This window comes from Arvicola amphibius, chromosome 7, assembly GCF_903992535.2.
Source record: "Arvicola amphibius chromosome 7, mArvAmp1.2, whole genome shotgun sequence".
Lineage (NCBI taxonomy): Eukaryota > Metazoa > Chordata > Mammalia > Rodentia > Cricetidae > Arvicola > Arvicola amphibius.
This window is the reverse complement of record NC_052053.1, coordinates 43,020,037-43,037,755: the sequence shown is the minus strand read 5'-3', so window position 1 is coordinate 43,037,755 and position 17,719 is coordinate 43,020,037. Positions and strand designations below refer to the sequence as shown.

General features: G+C 55.6%; 3 protein-coding genes across 7 annotated transcripts; 2 read left to right on the top strand and 1 right to left on the bottom strand.

Moving 5' to 3' along the window:
- Positions 1–3,619: 3,619 nt before the first annotated feature.
- Positions 3,620–8,502, bottom strand: Fbxw5 (F-box and WD repeat domain containing 5). Of its 5 annotated transcripts, none has more exons than XM_038336758.1 (9): positions 8,042–8,502; positions 6,829–7,044; positions 6,515–6,672; positions 6,033–6,207; positions 5,801–5,949; positions 5,182–5,611; positions 4,722–4,869; positions 4,426–4,638; positions 3,620–4,345 (listed from the first exon to the last, which is right to left on the bottom strand). In XM_038336758.1, the coding sequence occupies exons 2-9, from the start codon at positions 7,019–7,021 to the stop codon at positions 4,102–4,104; spliced, it is 1,710 nt and encodes a 569-aa protein (XP_038192686.1). In that variant the 5' UTR covers positions 7,022–7,044; positions 8,042–8,502; the 3' UTR covers positions 3,620–4,101. The 5 variants fall into 5 exon arrangements, with proteins under 5 accessions (XP_038192686.1, XP_038192685.1, XP_038192687.1 ...); XM_038336757.1 differs by lacking the exon at positions 8,042–8,502 and adding an exon at positions 7,349–8,035; XM_038336759.1 differs by lacking the exon at positions 8,042–8,502 and adding an exon at positions 7,900–8,031.
- C8g (complement C8 gamma chain) lies at positions 8,283–10,508 on the top strand. The gene is made up of 7 exons (XM_038336761.2): positions 8,283–8,811; positions 8,916–9,052; positions 9,238–9,308; positions 9,402–9,503; positions 9,929–10,030; positions 10,204–10,242; positions 10,326–10,508. Exons 1-7 carry the CDS (start codon positions 8,674–8,676, stop codon positions 10,337–10,339), a joined length of 603 nt encoding a protein of 200 aa, XP_038192689.1. The 5' UTR covers positions 8,283–8,673; the 3' UTR covers positions 10,340–10,508.
- A 138-nt stretch (positions 10,509–10,646) lies between these two features.
- Lcn12 (lipocalin 12) lies at positions 10,647–15,175 on the top strand. Its single transcript, XM_038336762.2, has 5 exons — positions 10,647–13,412; positions 13,801–13,937; positions 14,652–14,726; positions 14,789–14,913; positions 15,035–15,175. The coding sequence occupies exons 1-5, from the start codon at positions 13,215–13,217 to the stop codon at positions 15,160–15,162; spliced, it is 663 nt and encodes a 220-aa protein (XP_038192690.1). The 5' UTR covers positions 10,647–13,214; the 3' UTR covers positions 15,163–15,175.
- Positions 15,176–17,719: the final 2,544 nt, after the last annotated feature.

The window sequence follows — 17,719 nt, the reverse complement described above, 5'->3', positions numbered from 1 at the left end:
CCACCATGTGAGATCTGTCAGATGACAGCCTTTCTTACCCAGGACAGCGCTCACAGGGCACTGAGTCTGCAGCCTCCAGAACTGCGAGAAATAAACTATTGTCCAGGAGCCTCTTGGGCTGTAGGGTTGTTAGAGCATGGAGTGGACGGAGACACAGGACTACTCGGTATTTAAAAAAGCCTGGAGGCGCTGGGATCTGACTTAGTGGGTTTTCTCTGGGCACTGTAGGAGGAGTATGTCCTGCTAGTGGGTCTGATATTCTGCAGAGACCTGTTACCTGCAGTTAGTTCCTTGTCAGAGGCTGAATTCTAACACCCTACATCAAAGTGGTTCCTGATCCGCTCATGGCCCAATGTCTATAAAAACAGGAGCTTCTGACATACACATAGCAAGGGATCAAGGGTGACAGGTTATGGGGGAGGACAGAAGACAGGAATGCTGCTGCCACAAACCAAGATTGGTTCAAGTCACCAGGCAGTGGTGGCGCATGCCTTTAATCTCAGCACTCAGGAGGCAGAGGCAGGCGGATCTCTGTGAATTCAAGGCCAGCCTGGTCTACAAGGGCTAGTTCCAGGACAGCTAGGGCTAGTACACAGAGAAACTCTGTCTAAAAAAACAAAAAGATATTGGTTCAAGTCACCAGGAGCCATGAAAGGGAAATCCTCTTGGCCCTGTTGACCTCCAGAGCCACAGACCTTATTACTTGTGCCTTCTGGAGCCCTCTGTGCATCAGCAGCAGCTCTGTCTGGGACACTGGCTGTCACTAGGCTGCCCCACAGTTCTGGGCTGCTTTATTTTTTCTCCATCTGAGGCTCTTGCTCAAGTTCCCTTCTCCACAGAGCACTGTTCCAGACACTGCTGCTTTTCCTGTGTGCTGACTTGGATGGCACTAGGGAGGCAACTCTTGACACCTGGGTTCTGGGGTGACATTTGTCTGTTCTCTAACCTAGCTGTGCTGGTGGACTTTAGGTAGTCCCACAGGCTTGCTGCCAGGTCTCACAGCAGAACTGGATGAAAGCTTTTATTCAGTATGTGGTGGTGCACACCTGCCATCCCATCTCTCAGGAGGCCTCAGCAGGAGGATCTAAAGTTTGAGGCCAGCCTGGGCTACATAGTGTTTCCTTGTTTTTGTTTTAAGTTCTTTTTTAAATATTTTTGGCATGCTTATCTCTTGTGTTCCTCTGGTTTGCCTGTTTGAACACTCTAGAGTTCTGCTAATTCTGTCTCTTTGTATAGCAGTTTTGGTGTTCTAAAGAAAGAATACAAATTAGAGACACTGAGAAGGTTCATTCAGCAAGGTGCTTGCTGCCAAGCCTGAGGACCTGAGTCTAACGCCCAGAACCCACATGGTGGAAGAAAACCCACTCCTGCAAGGTGTCCTATGGCTCCCAAAAGTGCTGCCTGGTGCCCACAAAGATATGCACTTAAATTTTCAGTGTTCTGCCTGGGGTTGTTATTTTGAACTTTAATTAAAAATGTAGAATTCTCCAGGACAGGCTCTAGAAACTACAGGGAAACCCTGTCTCGAAAAACCAAAAAAAAAAAAAAAAAAAAAAAATGTAGAATTCTCAGCGTGTCCTATTGTGTCTGTACTTAAAGTCTGCCAGCAGATGTTAAAGTTTCTTCTTTGTGATTTCCTGAGCTTCCCCTTTAGGCCCCTCATTTGATCATTTAGCCTGATATTTGGGGTTCTAGTCATCTAGCTGTCCTGCCCTTCCTCGGCTGAACCACAGTAGGGTCTCTGTGTCAAGACAATGGACAGAGAATAGTTGCACAGTGCCCCACCTTCTTGGGACTGTCTCCCACCACTAGAGTGCCCAAAAGGGACCCAGCAAGTGCTGGGCACTCCATGCAGTTCATTCCCTCAGTGTGTAGATCTGCCCGGTGAGTCCTGGTGCTCATTCCAGGCTCTAGCTGCATGGAGTCAGGTCCTGCATGCCAACGGTTGCTGCTCAGAGTGCACACTGCCTGCTGACAGGCTGCCTCCTGCCCCGCACATCTCCAGGTTCTCAGTTGTTGCACTGGGGTCAGCTGCAGTCACATCTGTGGAGCTGGAGCCCCGAGCCCTGTTGTTTGTGGAACCAGACCATTTCCCTAAGTGACAGGCTTCTCTGTGTCCCTGCTGGGCTGTGGTTTCACGGAGATGTGTGCCATGTGCCAAGTTAAACACTGAATCTCTCACCACCGCTGCTGGAGGTGCGGATGGGTGTCTCCCTTCTTTGAAAACTATATTTTTATTTTGTACATATGGGGGCACACACACCACAGTAGGCATATGGAGGTCAGAGGACAACTTGTAGGAGTTGGTTCTTTCCTTCTGATGTGTGGATCCCCAGGGGCAAAGTCAGAGGCTTGGTGGCAAGCTCCCTTACTGACTGAGCCATCTTGCCTGCCCTGTGCCATCTCTACCACTTTATCCTCTTCTGCCCTTCCATGATGCACAGTCTGCTTGACAAGTGAAGTCCAACATTTAAAGGGCTGAACTTGCAGTTTGTTACTGCTATTTCCCACAGTTCAGTTTAAAATTTCTCCGTTTTGTTCTTTAGTGTGCTGTTTCTGTTTCATAGATGATGGCTGCTTTCTTTTTACTTTAAATCAGACAAATCCAAAGTCCTCCACAGTCGTGTAGCATGGATCAGCACTGTTGCCTTTGTGCTACGGAGGAAGCTGAGCCCAGCCCAGCCCAGCCCAGCCTCTACACAACTGCTTCATCCCCGCCTTCCTCGAAGGTTCTGTGGATGCTTTCTAGCGGAGGCTGCGTCTGCCCCTTGGCACTGCTGCTCAGGCTGGTGGACACTTGCTGCATCTTGCCCTCCAGCATCAGCAACAGGCCACAGACGAGGCCTGGCTTCCTGGTGCCATCTGCACCTGGTGTCCTGCCCCAGTCCTCTTGATGTAGCCAGTGTGGTTCCCACCGGACGGATGGGGAGCAGTCCCTGCTCACCTGCTGGTTTGGACCTGAGAGGACAGTTGCCTTGTTCACTCAGTCCCCTGGATAAGTTTTCTCTGTTCTTTGTAGCAGGGCAGCTTTTAAATGAGATCCATTTAACAGGCTACTCACCCAGCTCTTATTTGGGTCACTCTGGAAGCTGGACCTGTCGAAGTCCCAAATCTTTCCAACTGGAAAGATTTAATTGGATAAAGCAGATGATGGGAGCTCCCAGAATAGCCTAGGGCTACTCTTCTGCACCTTGGGTCCTCACACATTCTAGGAGTTTGTGTTTTGGGGGAATTGAACCCATGATAGGCGGGCACTATCACCACTAAGCCCCAACCCTCAGCTTTCTTTTACTTTTCTAAGCCAGGGACTAACCAAGTTGCATAGATCAACCCTGAACTTGTTCTGTAGCCCAGACAGACTTTTAACTCCTACCCTCCTGCCTCAGTCCCGAGGAGCCAGGATGCCCAGCTCTGGGAGCTCTCTCTGATGGCACTGGTTGTTATAGCCCACTGTCTCCCGAGCACTACCGCACTCAACTCAGTCACAGACGGGCATCAGACGGGCATTCCTCAAGTCCAGAGATACAAACCTGAACCAGCACTTCCTCTTCTGCCTCCTGGAGGATCCCTGAGGCAACACAGCCTGGGGCCCCTCCCTATAAACAGACTAGATGGCAGGTGCTGTTGCCAACTGTTTATTCATCAACCCAAACAGTTAATAAGTGCGACATGCAGTGCCCATGGTCACTGCAGGCCGCTCAATCAGTAGCACAAGCCAAATTATCAGAGGCCAGAGCCTATGGCCTGTCACCCAGGGTACACCAGGATATCCAAGGGTGTGGGTTTTGCTGCGTGTGAAAGGTATCCATCCAGGCAGTGGTCAGCCTGGAGCTGTGGAGCTGCCAGCCCAGGGAAGAGGGCAAGTGAAAAGCAGGACTTGCACTGGCCAAGAGGCTGACATGGGATCTCTGGTGCTGCCAACAAGGGCTACTACCCTAGTGCCGAGCCTGACAGCTAAGTGAGCAGGTGCATGTGAGTGTTGGGGTCAGGCTGTCCCCTCCTAAGGCATGACTGCTATGAGCTACTCTGCCCCAGTGCAGTAAGGAACCACAGGGTATCATTTTCCCCAGTGGCTCCCAATGGCTCAAGTCACTGAAGCCTTCAGCGCCTGTGGCTGGCAAACCAGGAGAAGAAGGGACGTGGGCGTGGGCGTGGGGCCTGGAGGACACGAACAGTGCGTGGTGAGCGCCAGGCTTTGATGGTGGCATCATCGCTGGCTGTCAACAAAAGCTCCTGCTCCTGGGGGCTAAAGGCCACCGAGTTGACCACGTCTTCATGCCGCAGCTTGGCTAGGCAGATGTTGTAGTGGCGGTCCCAGATATAGCCATGCCGATCTTCAGCCCCACTGTGGGATAGCATCTGGATGAGCCCACACCCACCAGCGGAAGCCCGTACCCAAGCCCTGGGGCCCACCTGAGCCCACACCTGGCCACAAAATCCCTGCTGACATCCAAGAAGATGAAGAAGCACTCGTCATTGGGCGTGTAGGCACGGTGCGCTCGCAGAGCCCGCTTCACCTCCCGCATGGTCTTGAGGTCAAACACCAGCAGGTCAATCTCCTCTGCAATGGGCGGTGGCTGCATGGGGTCAGCTACCACTGAGCCAGGAGGCCAGGCACGGCTATTCACATACAGGTACCTGAGCAAGGGACACATGTTAGGCACAAGCATGCTATTAGATCTGGGCCGTCTGTGGTGTCCCGCCCAGCACACCAGGCCCACCTGTTATCAGGAGACAGGCCCATGCCAATGATGTGCCCGTGCACGTCAATGACATGGTCCAGTGCATCAAAGAAGGCATCGGAGCCCCGGCCCTCACCCAGCACAGGCCCTGCTGTAGTCATCTGGTGTGGCAGGATCTGTTTGATGCCTGCATGGAGACCAGGGCGAGGGGTCATCCAGAGCCTGGAGGGCCAGCACCACCAGGGCACTCCCAATCCAAGAACAGCCCTCGTGGTCCACACACACGGCCGACACTTAACACTCAAGCACGCTGCCTACCTGGTCACTTGCCAACCAATCCCCTGCCTGTGTTCACCACTCTTACACAGAGTCGTGTGTGCCAAAGCCAGAGTTGGATCCCAATGCGCGATCCAAGCTGTGCTTATGGACTTGCTGGTCTGTGGAGCACCACCATGGTTGTTGACCCTCCCAGGCCCAGCTCCGCCCGGCCCACCATTACCGATCTGATGGGGTGAGTAGGTGAGGCAGCCAGTGGTGAAGATGAGGTACTTGTTCCTGGTGTCAGCATCGCTACACTCTGGGGGCTTGGTGTGGCCCTGGGCCAGCAGCTCAGCCACCTTGGCCTCCAGTGCACAGTCTGATAGCTGTGCATGTCCATCCAACACACTATCCAACATGCGCCGCAAACCTTCCTTGGCGCGGCCAGAACCAGAGGTGTGCAAACCCGGGCCAGGGGGCTCTTCTTCACTTTCCCCACCTAGGTCGAAGACTCGGCAGGGGAGCCCAGCCTGGTCCCCAGCATCCAGCAGGAGGTCCGGGCTATCAAAGCGGCTGCAGTCTGCCACCATCACTGTGCGGATGGTGCTAGCGTTGAGGTTCTGGATCTTAAAGAGCCGCTTTACCACGTTGACATTCTCCGACTCCACATCCTACAGGGACACAAGGCAAGGCCCGCAACAGGTGGGTGCTGGCCAGAGAGCCAGGCCTGGAGAGCAGCCTACCTTGGGCCCTGCGCATTCACATCTGCCCTTCCACATCCAGCCCTGCCCGCACATTCCTCTCTATTTCCCTGCCCTACCCAATCTGTCTGCCCAGCCTGTCCCTGCCCCAGTCTGAACCTGGAAGGCATTGTTGAGCCACAGCACTGAACAGGAGGTGATATCTCCAATGCGGTGCAGGTTCCCCGAAATGAGGCTGGTTTCTGTGAGCCAGCAGCCAAACACGTCATAGGGCTTGTTTCGCACACGGGACAGCAGGGCGAAGGAGTCTGGGAGGAAGGCCACAACTGGGCATGCTGCCAGCAGGCAGGGCACAACGGGGCAGGCAGCCCAACCCAACGGCCACACTCACCTAGGCTGATGACAGCTATCTCGCCTGAGGAGGAGTTGTGCGGCCCCAGGAACACCCCTGAGGCCAGCAGCAGCGAGTCATCTTGGTTGAACTGGGAGAACTGGGTGTAGCTCCAGTTGTACGGCCTCATATCTGCGCTGTGCAGCAGAGAGATGCTCAGGTCGTTGTTCCAGATCTGCACCAGAGAGGCCGCGTGGTAATTACCTGGCCAGTCCACGCTGGCAGTACTGGAAGTTCTGACTCTTCTCGCTGAGGTGTTGAGTCCTCTTGGGGTGAGAATCTCATCCTAGCCCCTTACCACCCCCTTACCATACCCTGTCAATACAGAGGGCTGGCCCCCCGAGCTAGAGGTTAGAGCTGTTCTTAACTGGGGGTCTGGTGTGTCCAGATCAGGCCTCCAGGGCCCGTCTGGCCCTCTCTGCTTATCTCAGTACTGGCTTCTCTTCCCACTGAGTTCTGCTGGCTGAGAGAGGTGCTCTCACCTTCACCGTGCAGTCCTTGGAGCAGGAAGCAAACTGGTACCCCGAGTGGGAGAAGCTGAGATGCAGGACCTGGTCGGTGTGCTCCTTCAGTGTCTGCACCTCCACACAGGGTACCATGTCGTAGAGCCGTCGGAACTCCTCATACCAGGATGTGGCCGCTGTGGGCAATGCAGCGTTAATCCTACATGCAAGCCTCCCTTGCTAGGACAGACCAAGCACTGATGGCATGGCCTCCCCCCAAGGCAGCCCAGGGGTGCAGTCCCTAAGCCCCGAGCCCTCGCTCTGAGGCTAGCAGGTTGTGTGCGGGTACTGACCTGGGTGGCGGGGCACATCACGAGCCACCTGGTAGTATCTGTAGAACTGCTCCCTCCATAAGAACTCGTCCCGGGATACAGCCTGCCATTGGCGGCATACCAGCCCAGCGGCCAGCACATCTGCAGGGCCCAGACTCAGGAAGATCTGGTAGATAAGGCTGTCGGGGAGCAGGGGCATGCCCCCCTCGTCCATCGTGACATTCTGCCCAGACGGTCCTGAAAGCCACCAGTGGCCACTCTGAGCCCAGGCCTCCTCACTTCCCAAGCCTAGGCAGAGACTGAGGTCCTGGGGCTCCAGACATGGCAGCCCCACCAACTGCCCATCTGAGAATTCCACTGCACTGGGCATGTGCAGGGGAAGAGGAGGGCTTAGCAGTGCTATCCCACGCCACCCTTCTTGAAGCCCCCAGCCTCACATCCTCCAGGGGCACCAAAGGACTGGCTGGACCAGATGGTGAACATCTCAATACCACTAGGCCTAGTGCACCCTCAAGAGTGGGAGGTGGCCCCATCTTCATACCTTCCAGGTGGGGGTCTCTGACACCTTCCCCATACTCCTGAGCCCAGGAAGACATCTGAGTGCCAGGGCAGGCAAACAGGTCTGGGCTTCCCAAACTGGCAGGTCCAAGTTCTAGCAGTCAAGACCAAGTGACGGACACCCGACCCCTGTCTTTGACCTTGCTGCCCCAAGACTTCAAGCTAGAGCTGACTTTCTTCTGAGAAAGGGCTCCTCCTGGCCAGGGGCCTCTGCTTTGTGGACTCAGGAGAGAGCCTGGCCAGGAGGGTAGTAAGGGTGGGTAGGGTTTCTGACTGTCGGAGCTGACGGCAGGGATCAGCCTCGCTGCCTAGCTAGACTGGGCAGCGGGTCCTTCATTCGCCTTCTGACACTGCCGGGCGGACTGGGATGGTGACAACTTGCCAAGACCATCCCTGGCCAGATAAGGTGACCAAAGGCTGTACATATGTAGCCACTGCCAGGAAAAAGGTGGTGATAGGGGACAAGGCCAGTGAAGCTAGGGCAAGGCAGGGCGAGGCCCATGACCGGGACAAGGCCTGAGAAAATAAACTCACGCCAGTGCCGGGAGGGTAAGGGGCACCGAAAGTGGCACAAGGTTGACGACTGCAGGACTGGGAGTAATGGGGCACAAGGCCGGTGTCGAAGGGCAGGGCAGATGACACAGGTGAGCACTGCAGGGCCAAAGCCGGGACTCACCGCGGCGCCTCCGCCCGCTGCGCTGCGCCCCGCTTCCGCCGCTCTAGCCCCCGCCTCCGCGTCTTTTCCGAGGAGCCAGACTCGACGCCGCGAGCCCCGAGGCATCGATGGCCGCCTCTCTTGCGCCTGCGCCTTGGGCTCCGAGTCGGGAGCCGGCGTTTTTCTATGCGCCTGCGCGCGCTCTTGCTCCCGCGCTCTCGCTCGTAGAACAGTACTTGCTCCTGGCTGCTAGAAAGGGCGGCAGTAGCGAGCCCCGCCCAGCTGGACTGGTTCGAGACTCGGCCCGGGCTCTTTCTGCTGCTAAGGCTTTGAACAAGTAACTTTATGAGCACGTTGTTGTTGGCTGTGGGGATAAGAGGAGTTACTGGCGTGCACAGTGTTGAGCACTGACCTCAAGTGGAAATCGGGGTGCAGAAGTCAACGCAGACTTTGCACTCGGGGTGCAATGCCAAGCCCCTCTGTAGGCCAGGTTCTAGGATAACCCTAGCTTGGGGTAGGAGTTCAGTAAACGGAAGACCGATGTGGACTTCCTGGGCTGTGCTTCGTGTGGCACTGGACAGTGGACTCTGACCTGGGACAGTGCCTTCCTCCACCTCTCCGTCCTGTCGCCTGCTGTCCCTGACCGGGCCGCCATGCTGTCCCCTAGGGCTGTGTTGTTCTTCACCCTGTTCTTGACAGCCATTTCGCTGGGCCAAAGGGCTCGGAAGCCCTCTAGGGCTCCATCCCCTATCAGCACCATCCAGGCCCAGGCAAATTTCAATGTTGAACAGGTAAAAGCTGGGAATGAGTGGGAGTAGGTAAAGAATAGTCGGCAGGATTGACCCAGGGTGCCCATTCCCTCAGCCAGTCCTGAGCCCTCCCAATTCACTTCCAGTTTGCAGGGACATGGCTCCTTGTGGCTGTGGGCTCTGCATGCCGCTTTCTTCAGGAGCAGGGCCACCGGGCTGAGGCCACCACATTGCACACAGCTCCCCAGGGTGCAGCTATGGCTGTCAGCACCTTCCGAAAGCTGTGAGTCTAGGTGCAACCTCCACCTCATCCCAGCCCCTGAGCTCCCCTTACTCTGTCCTCTTGACGGTAAACCTCACCCCTAACTCCTCTATGGCCTGTTTAAGTATCCCCATACAACCCCACCTGGGTTGGAGTTCCTAGAGCCTTGGATGCTTCTTTATATCATAACTTCTTCCCCTCCCTAGAGATGGAATCTGTTGGCAGGTACGCCAACACTTTGGAGATACCAGGGTCCCTGGCCGCTTCTTGCTTCAAGGTGAGGCAAGGTCATCAAGCAAGGGGGTACAGAGCTGGAGGTGGCGGCTGAGGATCTGATGGTGCTGTTGCTATGGTTCTGCCTCTGTCCCAGGGGCCCGTGGGCCAGTGCATGTAGTTGTCGCTGAGACTGACTACCAGAACTTCGCTGTCCTGTATCTGGAGCAGGCGAGGAGGCTGTCTGTGAAACTATATGGTGCGTGCTAGTTCAGCATCCACACGTGACCTCGAAGGGCCATCCTGGTGGGCTGGGTGACACCAGACGGACACACAGATCCCCATTCCCTTTCTTTTTTTTATTTTTTTTTATTTTTTTGGTTTTTCGAGACAGGGTTTCCCTGTAGTTTCTAGAGCCTGTCCTGGAACTAGCTCTTGTAGACCAGGCTGGCCTCGAACTCAGAGATCCGCCTGCCTCTGCCTCCCGAGTGCTGGGATTAAAGGCGTGCGCCACCACCGCCCGGCTTCCCATTCCCTTTCTATCCCAATACTATCAGTAGCAGGCACCCTGGTATGGACACACAGGCTGGTATGGAGATTAGAAGGGGCAGGACAGACAGCTGACCTGGCTGTGTCCTGGGTACCCTGCCCCCTTAAACCACAGGAACTCTGTGTGTTCCACAGTCCGCTCACTCCCGGTGAGTGATTCTGCCCTGAATGTGTTTGAGCAGCGAGTCAGAGGAGCCAACTTGACAGAACACCAGGTCTTTTTCTTCCCCAAGTACGGTGAGTGTCCCAGCCCAGTCACCCTCCCAAGTACAGTGAGTGTCCCCGGCCCAGTCACCCTCCCAAGTGAGTGTCCCCAGCCCAGTCACCCTTTCAAGTACAGTGAGTGTCCCCAGTCCAGTTACTCTCCTGGCCGACACCCTGCCCTCCCTGACTACTGCCTGCACCCCTAGGTTTCTGCGAAACTGCGGACCAGTTCCACACCCTGAACGGTGAGTGGCATGCCAGCAGGGCAGAACAGGGGGGGCTGAGGTCAGCGTCTTTTCTGCCCCGCTAAGTCCTGTGTCTGCTGCAGAGGTGCGGAGATGAGGCCATGTGGCAGAGAAGCTGTGGACTGCTCTCAGAGAGTTCTGAGCACCCTGAACGCGCGCGCGTGCGCGCTCCTGCTCCTGGCGTCTCCTGTCTGTCCCCAGAAGCAAGTCTCCACACAGCTCTGCTGTCCTGGGGGCTTTTCAGTAAACGTCAGACTTGGCCCTGGGTCTTTTCTATCTACTTGGACTGGAGTTCTACCAGGCTGAGGTGGAAAGGGAAGGCAACTTGCCCCCTGGCTATTGAATGGTTCTGCCCTGGAGAGGTGGGGCTGGAAACTTCTCCTTCTGCCTAGAAGCAAGAGTTCCTGCTCCCTCCCTGAGCCTGCTTCCCTTCTACAATGAAGACTTACTCTGCCCTGTGGAGCTTTCCTTCCCTCGCTCCCCCATCCCAACCCACCGTGCTGGCTTAGTGCCCATGGTGTGTGTGGGGGGAGGCGGCGGACTCAAGGCCCTGCCTAGGGTACCTTCTCTGGAGAGGGACACAGGCTTCCCAAGTCCTCTGGGCCCCTCCTGATCCTTGACCCTGGAGGCTAAAGAGCTATATATAGGTCCAGGGATACTTGCCAGGAAGATACCAGGGCGGCTTTAAGGGAGCAGTTCGAGCACAGACTGGAAAGCTGTACCCCAGGAACAAGGAACAGACAGCCTACTTCATATGGGACCAGTTAGGGGTGAGCATTGGGCTCTCAACATGTGGGTCGAACCCCTGATACAGCTGTCCCCCCCAGCAGCCCTTACTGTAGTCAAGGTTACCAGCTTGTGCATATCTCCATAAGGAAGGAGTTGGGCCTTTCTAGACAGGAGCATTGTTCTTTCCAGACCTGGGATGGTTTGCTTGGCTCTGAAGGCCAGGGCTGGAGTTCGGGGAACTGGGCATCATCCCAGACACTGCTAGGCTTGCATCTGCTCTTGCCTCAGATCTTGCCCTGCTGGTGGTAATCTGACGACTTCCAGCGCTCATTTGGTAAATATTTCTCAGGTGCCCCAGGCCCTGGGGACACAAAGTAGGCAAGTCCTTGCTCCTGGGAGCAAGGCTCAGCCATCTATTAATGACAGGAAGACAAAGGTGGGCTAGCCCCTGGGCTCCCTAGCCGGCCATGTTCTCCCCTCTAGCAGCCCCAGGACACCCCAAGTGAGCAGTAGTGCACCTGCCCTTGCTGTCCACCCAGATGCCCTATGGACAGGTGGTCCCCTGCATATGAAGATGGTTTACACTCGGGAGCCTCCTGCCATTCATGACAGTGTCCTGGGAAAGAATTCTGGGGTGAGGGAAGTGAGCAGAGGGCAGAACTCAGGAGTCTTCCCAGAGAGGAGACACAGGGCAGACAGAAGGTGGTTTGCCCTGGCTGTCCTGGTCGGAAGGAAAGATGGAGGTGGCTGAGGAGGGCAACAGGGGTGGTGGTGGGGAGGTAGAAGGCTACAAAGGAGCCAGGGAGGGGTCTTGGATGGGGAGGAGGCACAGGGCAGCAGGAGCAGGAGGGCCCTGGAAGGCAGGGGTTGCAAGTGGGATGTTCTCCACTCTGAGCTGTCTGCTCCTCCAAGCTTTGCGTGGTGCTATGTGTTGTCACCTGCCCCCTCCCTCCAATCCTGGTCTTGTGAAGGCCATGGTCAGTTTCAGAAGACTACACAGGATCCCAGATCCGCTTCAGTCCCAGGATGACAGGACAGTTTCGTTTCTGTTGCTGTAAATCTAGGGTGGCACACTGGGCATTGGTTGGAGGCTCCATCAATCACATCAAAGGTGGGAGGAGCTGCCCGGCCTTCATTTCAGCATACTCTTGAAAGGAGAATGGAGTGAAATGCCTACAACAGCCTCCAAAACCTAAAAAAGAGCCACTTCATGGGGCCCTGTGTCACCATGGGGCTATCTCCTGAGGACAAGTCCCCTCTGTGAAGTTTCAGCAGACCCGGGAAGGCCTGGTCCACCAATGGCCCTGCTTGGGCCAAGCCTGGAGACCCAGTCTGTCCTTGCTCTGTTCCCCAAATCTTCTCAGTGTCCTGCGCTGCAGAAAAGACAGCCCAGGGAACAAGATGAGATGGCTCTGCACCTCCTTCAGGAAGCTCAGTTAGGAACCACCTACACCAAGTTTGCACTGCTCTTGGGTCAACGGCCTGTGACCAGGGAGAGCACGGGCACCTACCTCTCACAGCCTCGAGCAGGATCCTACCCAGGTTCCTGCTCCGTAGCACCTTGCAACTATGGGACCCCATTTCCTTAGGGACCCGCCCCCCCAGCTCCATTCCCATGGGACCTCGCTCCCATGGGTCTCTACTATAGGGTCCTGCTCTCAGAGAAGGAGACTCCAAAAGGTCCTGTCCCCACTGTACCTGCTCTCATAAGAGCCCCGCTCCCACATGGTCTTTCTCCCAGCTCCTCTCCTCTGCACGGAAGGTCCCTTTGGAATACCCCCAGCACATCCTACCTGGCCCAGGCATTCCGAGGCCTTTCCCTCTCCCTCTGACTAGCTCTGTGTTCCAACAGTGAACAGTGTTTATGCTACACTGGTTTTAGCACATGAGGGGGCTATGGAGCTGCTTGGGGGCTCTCGGGCCAGACCATGGGTAAGAAGCTGTGGAAACCAGGACCAGACATGACCCCTGCCTAGAACAAGGTGTCCTTTGGCATGAAGAACAGATAGGGTGGACGTGGGCGGGCTTCTGACCCACTTGTGGGGACACTGAGAGCAGGTGTCTGGAATCACGAGATGGCCCCAGCTGGACCCAGCAGGCTTTCTTTTCCTTGGCTGGGACCCAGGAGACTTTGGCAGGTGTTTAGGGTCTGAGGACCACAATACCCTGGATCAGCCCCGCCCTCCCTCCACACCCACCTGGCCCTGCCGCACTTCCCGGGGAGGAGCATTGGCCAGGTGGGCATGAAGAAACGGGTTTCTGTGCAGGTTTCATCCATATCATTCCTCAGTCAGGCCTTGTCCCCCTGGAGACTGGTCACTGCTGGGATGGGCCCTTGGTGGGCTCTGTGGCTGACCCTCGCCCTTCCCCAAATCCTGGAGGGCCAGAGTCCAAGCAAGCTTCAAGGCTTTCCCGAGCTGACTAGCTTCCACAATGACCAGGTACAGGGCTTTCAAAGGGAAAGACGCAGGTTGCAGCTGGCTAGGGTCCCGGCTTTTGGAGGGAGGGTGTATGCAGGCCCATAGGCACTGCGCTGGGAGGCCAGGGCAGAGCCTGAACTAGGAGTTCCAGAGTGAGCCCATGACCTCCCCCAGAAAAGGGCCTAGCACCATCTTACTGTCTGTGTTGGCACTAATCAGTCCCTCTGTGAAGGAACACAAATGGAGATTCGGGAAGGCCACCTGGCTACTGACGAAGGTCACCCTCTACCTGCTAGATTAAAAGCAGCTGCAGGGTCCCAGTGTTGTTGATGAGAAGGGTCCTGGCTGACTGTGTGCTGCCCAGGGTAGGGTGGGAAATGGCTAGCTATGCCTATCGCCAGCCATGCAGTTTCAGGGGGAATGGTTTGTCCTCGGTTTGGCGGGCAACACCTACAAGAGAGAGCACCGGACCCTGCTCAGTCCCTACATCGCACTATTCGAGCTGAAAGAGAACAGCCGTTTTCAGGTGACCAACACCATGACTCGGTGAGTGGGGTGTCTTTCCTGTCCCAGCAGTCAAGGACTCGGGGCTGTGTCCCAGAAACCTTGCATGGCCCAGCCACACTGCTGGGTGAGGAAACACATCTAGCAACCATGTGTAGCACAGCCTGCTTCATGACCATTGCTAAAGGCCAACCCAGTGATGGGCTGGCTGTGAGAGGAGAGGAATCGGGTGAGGCACTCTGGAGACGGAGGGCTAATAGGTTTTCAGTACTCTTGTGTGGTCAGGGACCTCTCTCTCTCCCTGTCTTGGTTCTCTCTGTCCTGTCTTGCTCTCCTGGGTAGGTTCTGCATCTAAAGTCTTAACAGTGGCAAGAAGCCCCTACTTGAAGTCTGTTCATGGCCCTTTCTGGAGATTGATGGATTGGGTGCCAGAGGAGGCTAGCTCCTGATCCCCAGAAGCTTTCTTTTTGGCATGGCGAGCCCCTGTGGATTTGAGGACAAGTGCTGGGTGAAGCAGGCTTCTCTGAAGGGAAGAGCAACTGAAAGGACTCCAGAGCTGAGGCCTGTGGAGTGGGGAGGGCTCCTGGACACAGCTCTCTGCGGCCTTCTGGGATGTAGGCCTCTTTAAATAAATAGCTGATTTGTGTGTGTGTGTGTGTGTGTGTGTGTGTGTGTGTGTTCCACCAGGGTGGGCCTGCCTGGCTCCCTTAGCCCTCTGCCCACCCCCGCTCCTGCCCTTGCCTCCCCCTCCCACAGGGGCAAGCGCTGTGACACCTGGTCCTATGCTCTGATCCCAACAACCAAGCCTGGGCAGTTCACCATGGAAAACAAAGGTGAGCTTGGCATGAGCGGGAGGGCACACCTGCCTTGGGGACCTCACATGTGTGTTCCTCGGGGTCAGGGACTGGAGCAGACCGAGAAGACATACAGGTCATCGAGACAGACTACACCAACTTTGCCCTGGTGCTGTCCCTCAGACAAACAAGCAGCCTGACCATCATCAGGGTCAACCTTCTGGGTGAGCCCCTGCTTGCGGAAGCCTGGTTAGGGTGGTGCTGTCTGGGTTGGGGGATGGCTTGGGGGCAAATGCCTCACTACCACCAAGTGCTGAAAGCCGCGCTGTGCTCCTCTGGCCACAGGTAGAAAATGGAGGCTTCCGCATAAGATGATAGACAAGTTTGTCTGCCTGACCAGAGCCCAGAACCTCACAAAGAATAACTTCATCTTCCCTGATGTGGCTGGTAATGGGTTTGCAGGCAGTGGATGATGGGAAGGGGCATGGGATCTGGGGACGATGGTGGCACCTTCCACAGCCTTCACAAGTCCAGTGCATATCCTCAGGGGGCACGTATGGGGTATTGTAGTCTTAGAGTCTTTAACCCAAGTGCATGTTACAGACTTCAGCCTGAATCAGCAGGGAGGTGCTCATGGTTCACGCTCTTATCTGAGTCCAAGGCCACTTCCTCCCAACCCTGTGTCACTATCCCAGGCTGCCCTCTCCTGGCCCTGTTTCTGTCTTGGGAGGATAGTTCCCTGCTCACAGGAGACTGGAATTCATCCAGGAAAGTCCTTGAATTTGGTCAGCCTCTTTCTGGCAGGAAAGTCTCCGAGAGCCCAAGGCCAAGGGGCTTCAGGGCTGAGCCCTGTCTTCAGCCTCATTCCTCTCATGGATAGATCAGGATACTCCCAACTCCCACCCTGTCCAAGGACCTTCCCCATCATGCCTCTCCAAGCATACCTGCCCAGTCACATTTGCACACCAAGCACATGCCTACAAATATGCAGACAGGGGGCTGGAGAGATGGCTCAGAGGTTAAGAGCATTGCCTGCTCTTCCAAAGGTCCTGAGTTCAATTCCCACCAACTACATGGTGGCTCACAACCGTCTGTAATGGGATCTGGTGCCCTCTTCTGGCCTGCAGGCATACACACAGACAGAATATTGTATACATAATAAATAAATATTAAAAGAAAAACGTGCAGGCAGGCACACGCTCTCACATACATACCCTTGTCATTTTGAGATAGGGTCTTGAGGTGTAGCCCAGGCTGGTCTGGCAATCACGATTCTCTTGCTTTGGTCTCCTGGGTGCTGGTATTTCAGGCCTGTGGCATCATGCTTGGGTCACATTCCATACGGCATGCATATGGGATCATGTACGTGTTGGCGTTAACCTTAACACTCGCTGTACCGTACCAGCAGATCCACCCCAAGTCTAGGACCCTGCAGGGGCAGGCAGGGCCACGCAGGGACTTCTGGAGGAGCCCAGACTGGTGACAGAGGTGTATCTGAGAGCATGCCTCCTAGCCCTTTCCCTGGAACCTCTCCTCATCTCATATCCTGGCCCAACTCCAATCTGCCTGCCTTCTGTCCCTCCTAAGTATCTCCCCTGCTCCTCTTCCTTATCCACTATCCCAACACTGTCCCTCCCCACCCCATCAGGCTGGACACCTGATCCAAATGTCTGCTGAAAAAGGCAAGGGTTCCTGCCGTAAAGCCTCGCCCTGCTTCTGCTCTCAACACAAATAAACACGCTGCCTATGACTCCAGGATGTGACCACTGTGACCGTGGGGTGGGTGAGAAGCAAGAACAGGGGCTCTGACCCTGCAGGGCCATGATGGTCATACTCTGAGCCACCCCAAACTGGCTTTTGGCCCCCACAACTAGACTCCTCCCACTCCTCCCTTGATGGCCAGCTGTATGAGATCACAGGCCATACCTCTACCTAGCTGGGCCCTGGGGCCAACATGGTGGGCTGTGGTAGGCTCAGGGCATGCCCCTGGAGCACTGTGTCTGATGGCAGGCAGGAACAGTCAGAGCCCCAGAGCAGAAGGAAGCCGATGCCCCAGGCTGGGGGAAGGAACAGGGTATGCCTCCTTCCTCTGGGATATGGAGACAAACATTGCTAGGCCTGACGGCCGTTCTAAAAAAGCTGCTTAAAAATAGAGACGCACACAGGGTCCAAAGCAGTGGGCCCAGAACCTAAGCACTCCAACTCCAAATGCACCCCTGAACGAGGTTGTCAGCACAACATGCACCTTCCCCAGCCCACATCAGCAGGCCGCTGGGTGGCCCCACCCACGTCTAAGCCTATCTCAGCCCCAGTAGACAAACAGAGCAGACAAGGGCCTAAAGCCATCCACGGAGATGGCTGCAGAATCTGTGGCCTTGATAGAGAGCAAATAGCACACAGAGATAGTCCACCAGATTTAACCTTTATACTCCTAGAAATAGCCCACTGCTCGGGAGGGTGGAGCCAGGCTTGTGGGGTGGAAGCGTGTAGAATCCCGCTGATGGCAGACCTTCCCCATCCCCTGGGCAGGGGTGTATGACCTCATGCCTATTTCCTTCCTATTGAGCAAGTTGTCCAAAAAACAAGCACATTCTGGAACAGGGCTGGGCTATGGCAGATACAGACCTGAAGCCTTTCTTGATAATACCTATAAGACCAACCCCCATTCTCGTCTCGGGGAATAACACATGTGGAGCCTGAGGGTATAATTCAGCATTCAGTTGTGCATCTGACCATCCAGATCAAACTATACAAGGAGACAAGGTCTCTTTTATCCGAAATTGTATCCCAGATATATCCAAGATGGCACCCTCCACAGGGAAAGTGACAGACATCTGTCCTACTGTGTGAATGGTCAACAGGTAACTGCAGGATGGTAGATGGGTAAATGAAGGGGTGTGTAGGTGGATAGGTGCATGAATGGGTAGCCGGGATCTCAGACGAGACAGGAAGGAGAGAGTGAGCTGAGCAGCAGCATCCATCACCCCAGGCCATCCTGCTGTGGATACAGTGCGACCAGCTGCCTCAGGC

Bases quoted from the DNA above. Each gene is read 5' to 3' on its own strand.
- Fbxw5 (XM_038336756.1), bottom strand. From the start codon at position 7,177: ATGCCCAGTGCAGTGGAATTCTCAGATGGGCAGTTGGTGGGGCTGCCA. The intron at 5,950-6,032 runs GTGAGTGTGGCC...CCTTCCTCCCAG, and splicing joins GATAGCTGTCATCAGCCTAG to ACTCCTTCGCCCTGCTGTCC. The intron at 5,612-5,800 runs GTTCAGACTGGG...GTGTCCCTGTAG, and splicing joins GGCTCAACAATGCCTTCCAG to GATGTGGAGTCGGAGAATGT.
- C8g (XM_038336761.2), top strand. From the start codon at position 8,674: ATGCTGTCCCCTAGGGCTGTGTTGTTCTTCACCCTGTTCTTGACAGCC. The intron at 9,309-9,401 runs GTGAGGCAAGGT...CCTCTGTCCCAG, and splicing joins TGGCCGCTTCTTGCTTCAAG to GGGCCCGTGGGCCAGTGCAT. The intron at 9,504-9,928 runs GTGCGTGCTAGT...TGTGTTCCACAG, and splicing joins GCTGTCTGTGAAACTATATG to TCCGCTCACTCCCGGTGAGT.
- Lcn12 (XM_038336762.2), top strand. From the start codon at position 13,215: ATGAAGAAACGGGTTTCTGTGCAGGTTTCATCCATATCATTCCTCAGT. The intron at 14,727-14,788 runs AGGTGAGCTTGG...TGTGTGTTCCTC, and splicing joins CAGTTCACCATGGAAAACAA to GGGGTCAGGGACTGGAGCAG. The intron at 14,914-15,034 runs GTGAGCCCCTGC...CTCTGGCCACAG, and splicing joins CATCAGGGTCAACCTTCTGG to GTAGAAAATGGAGGCTTCCG.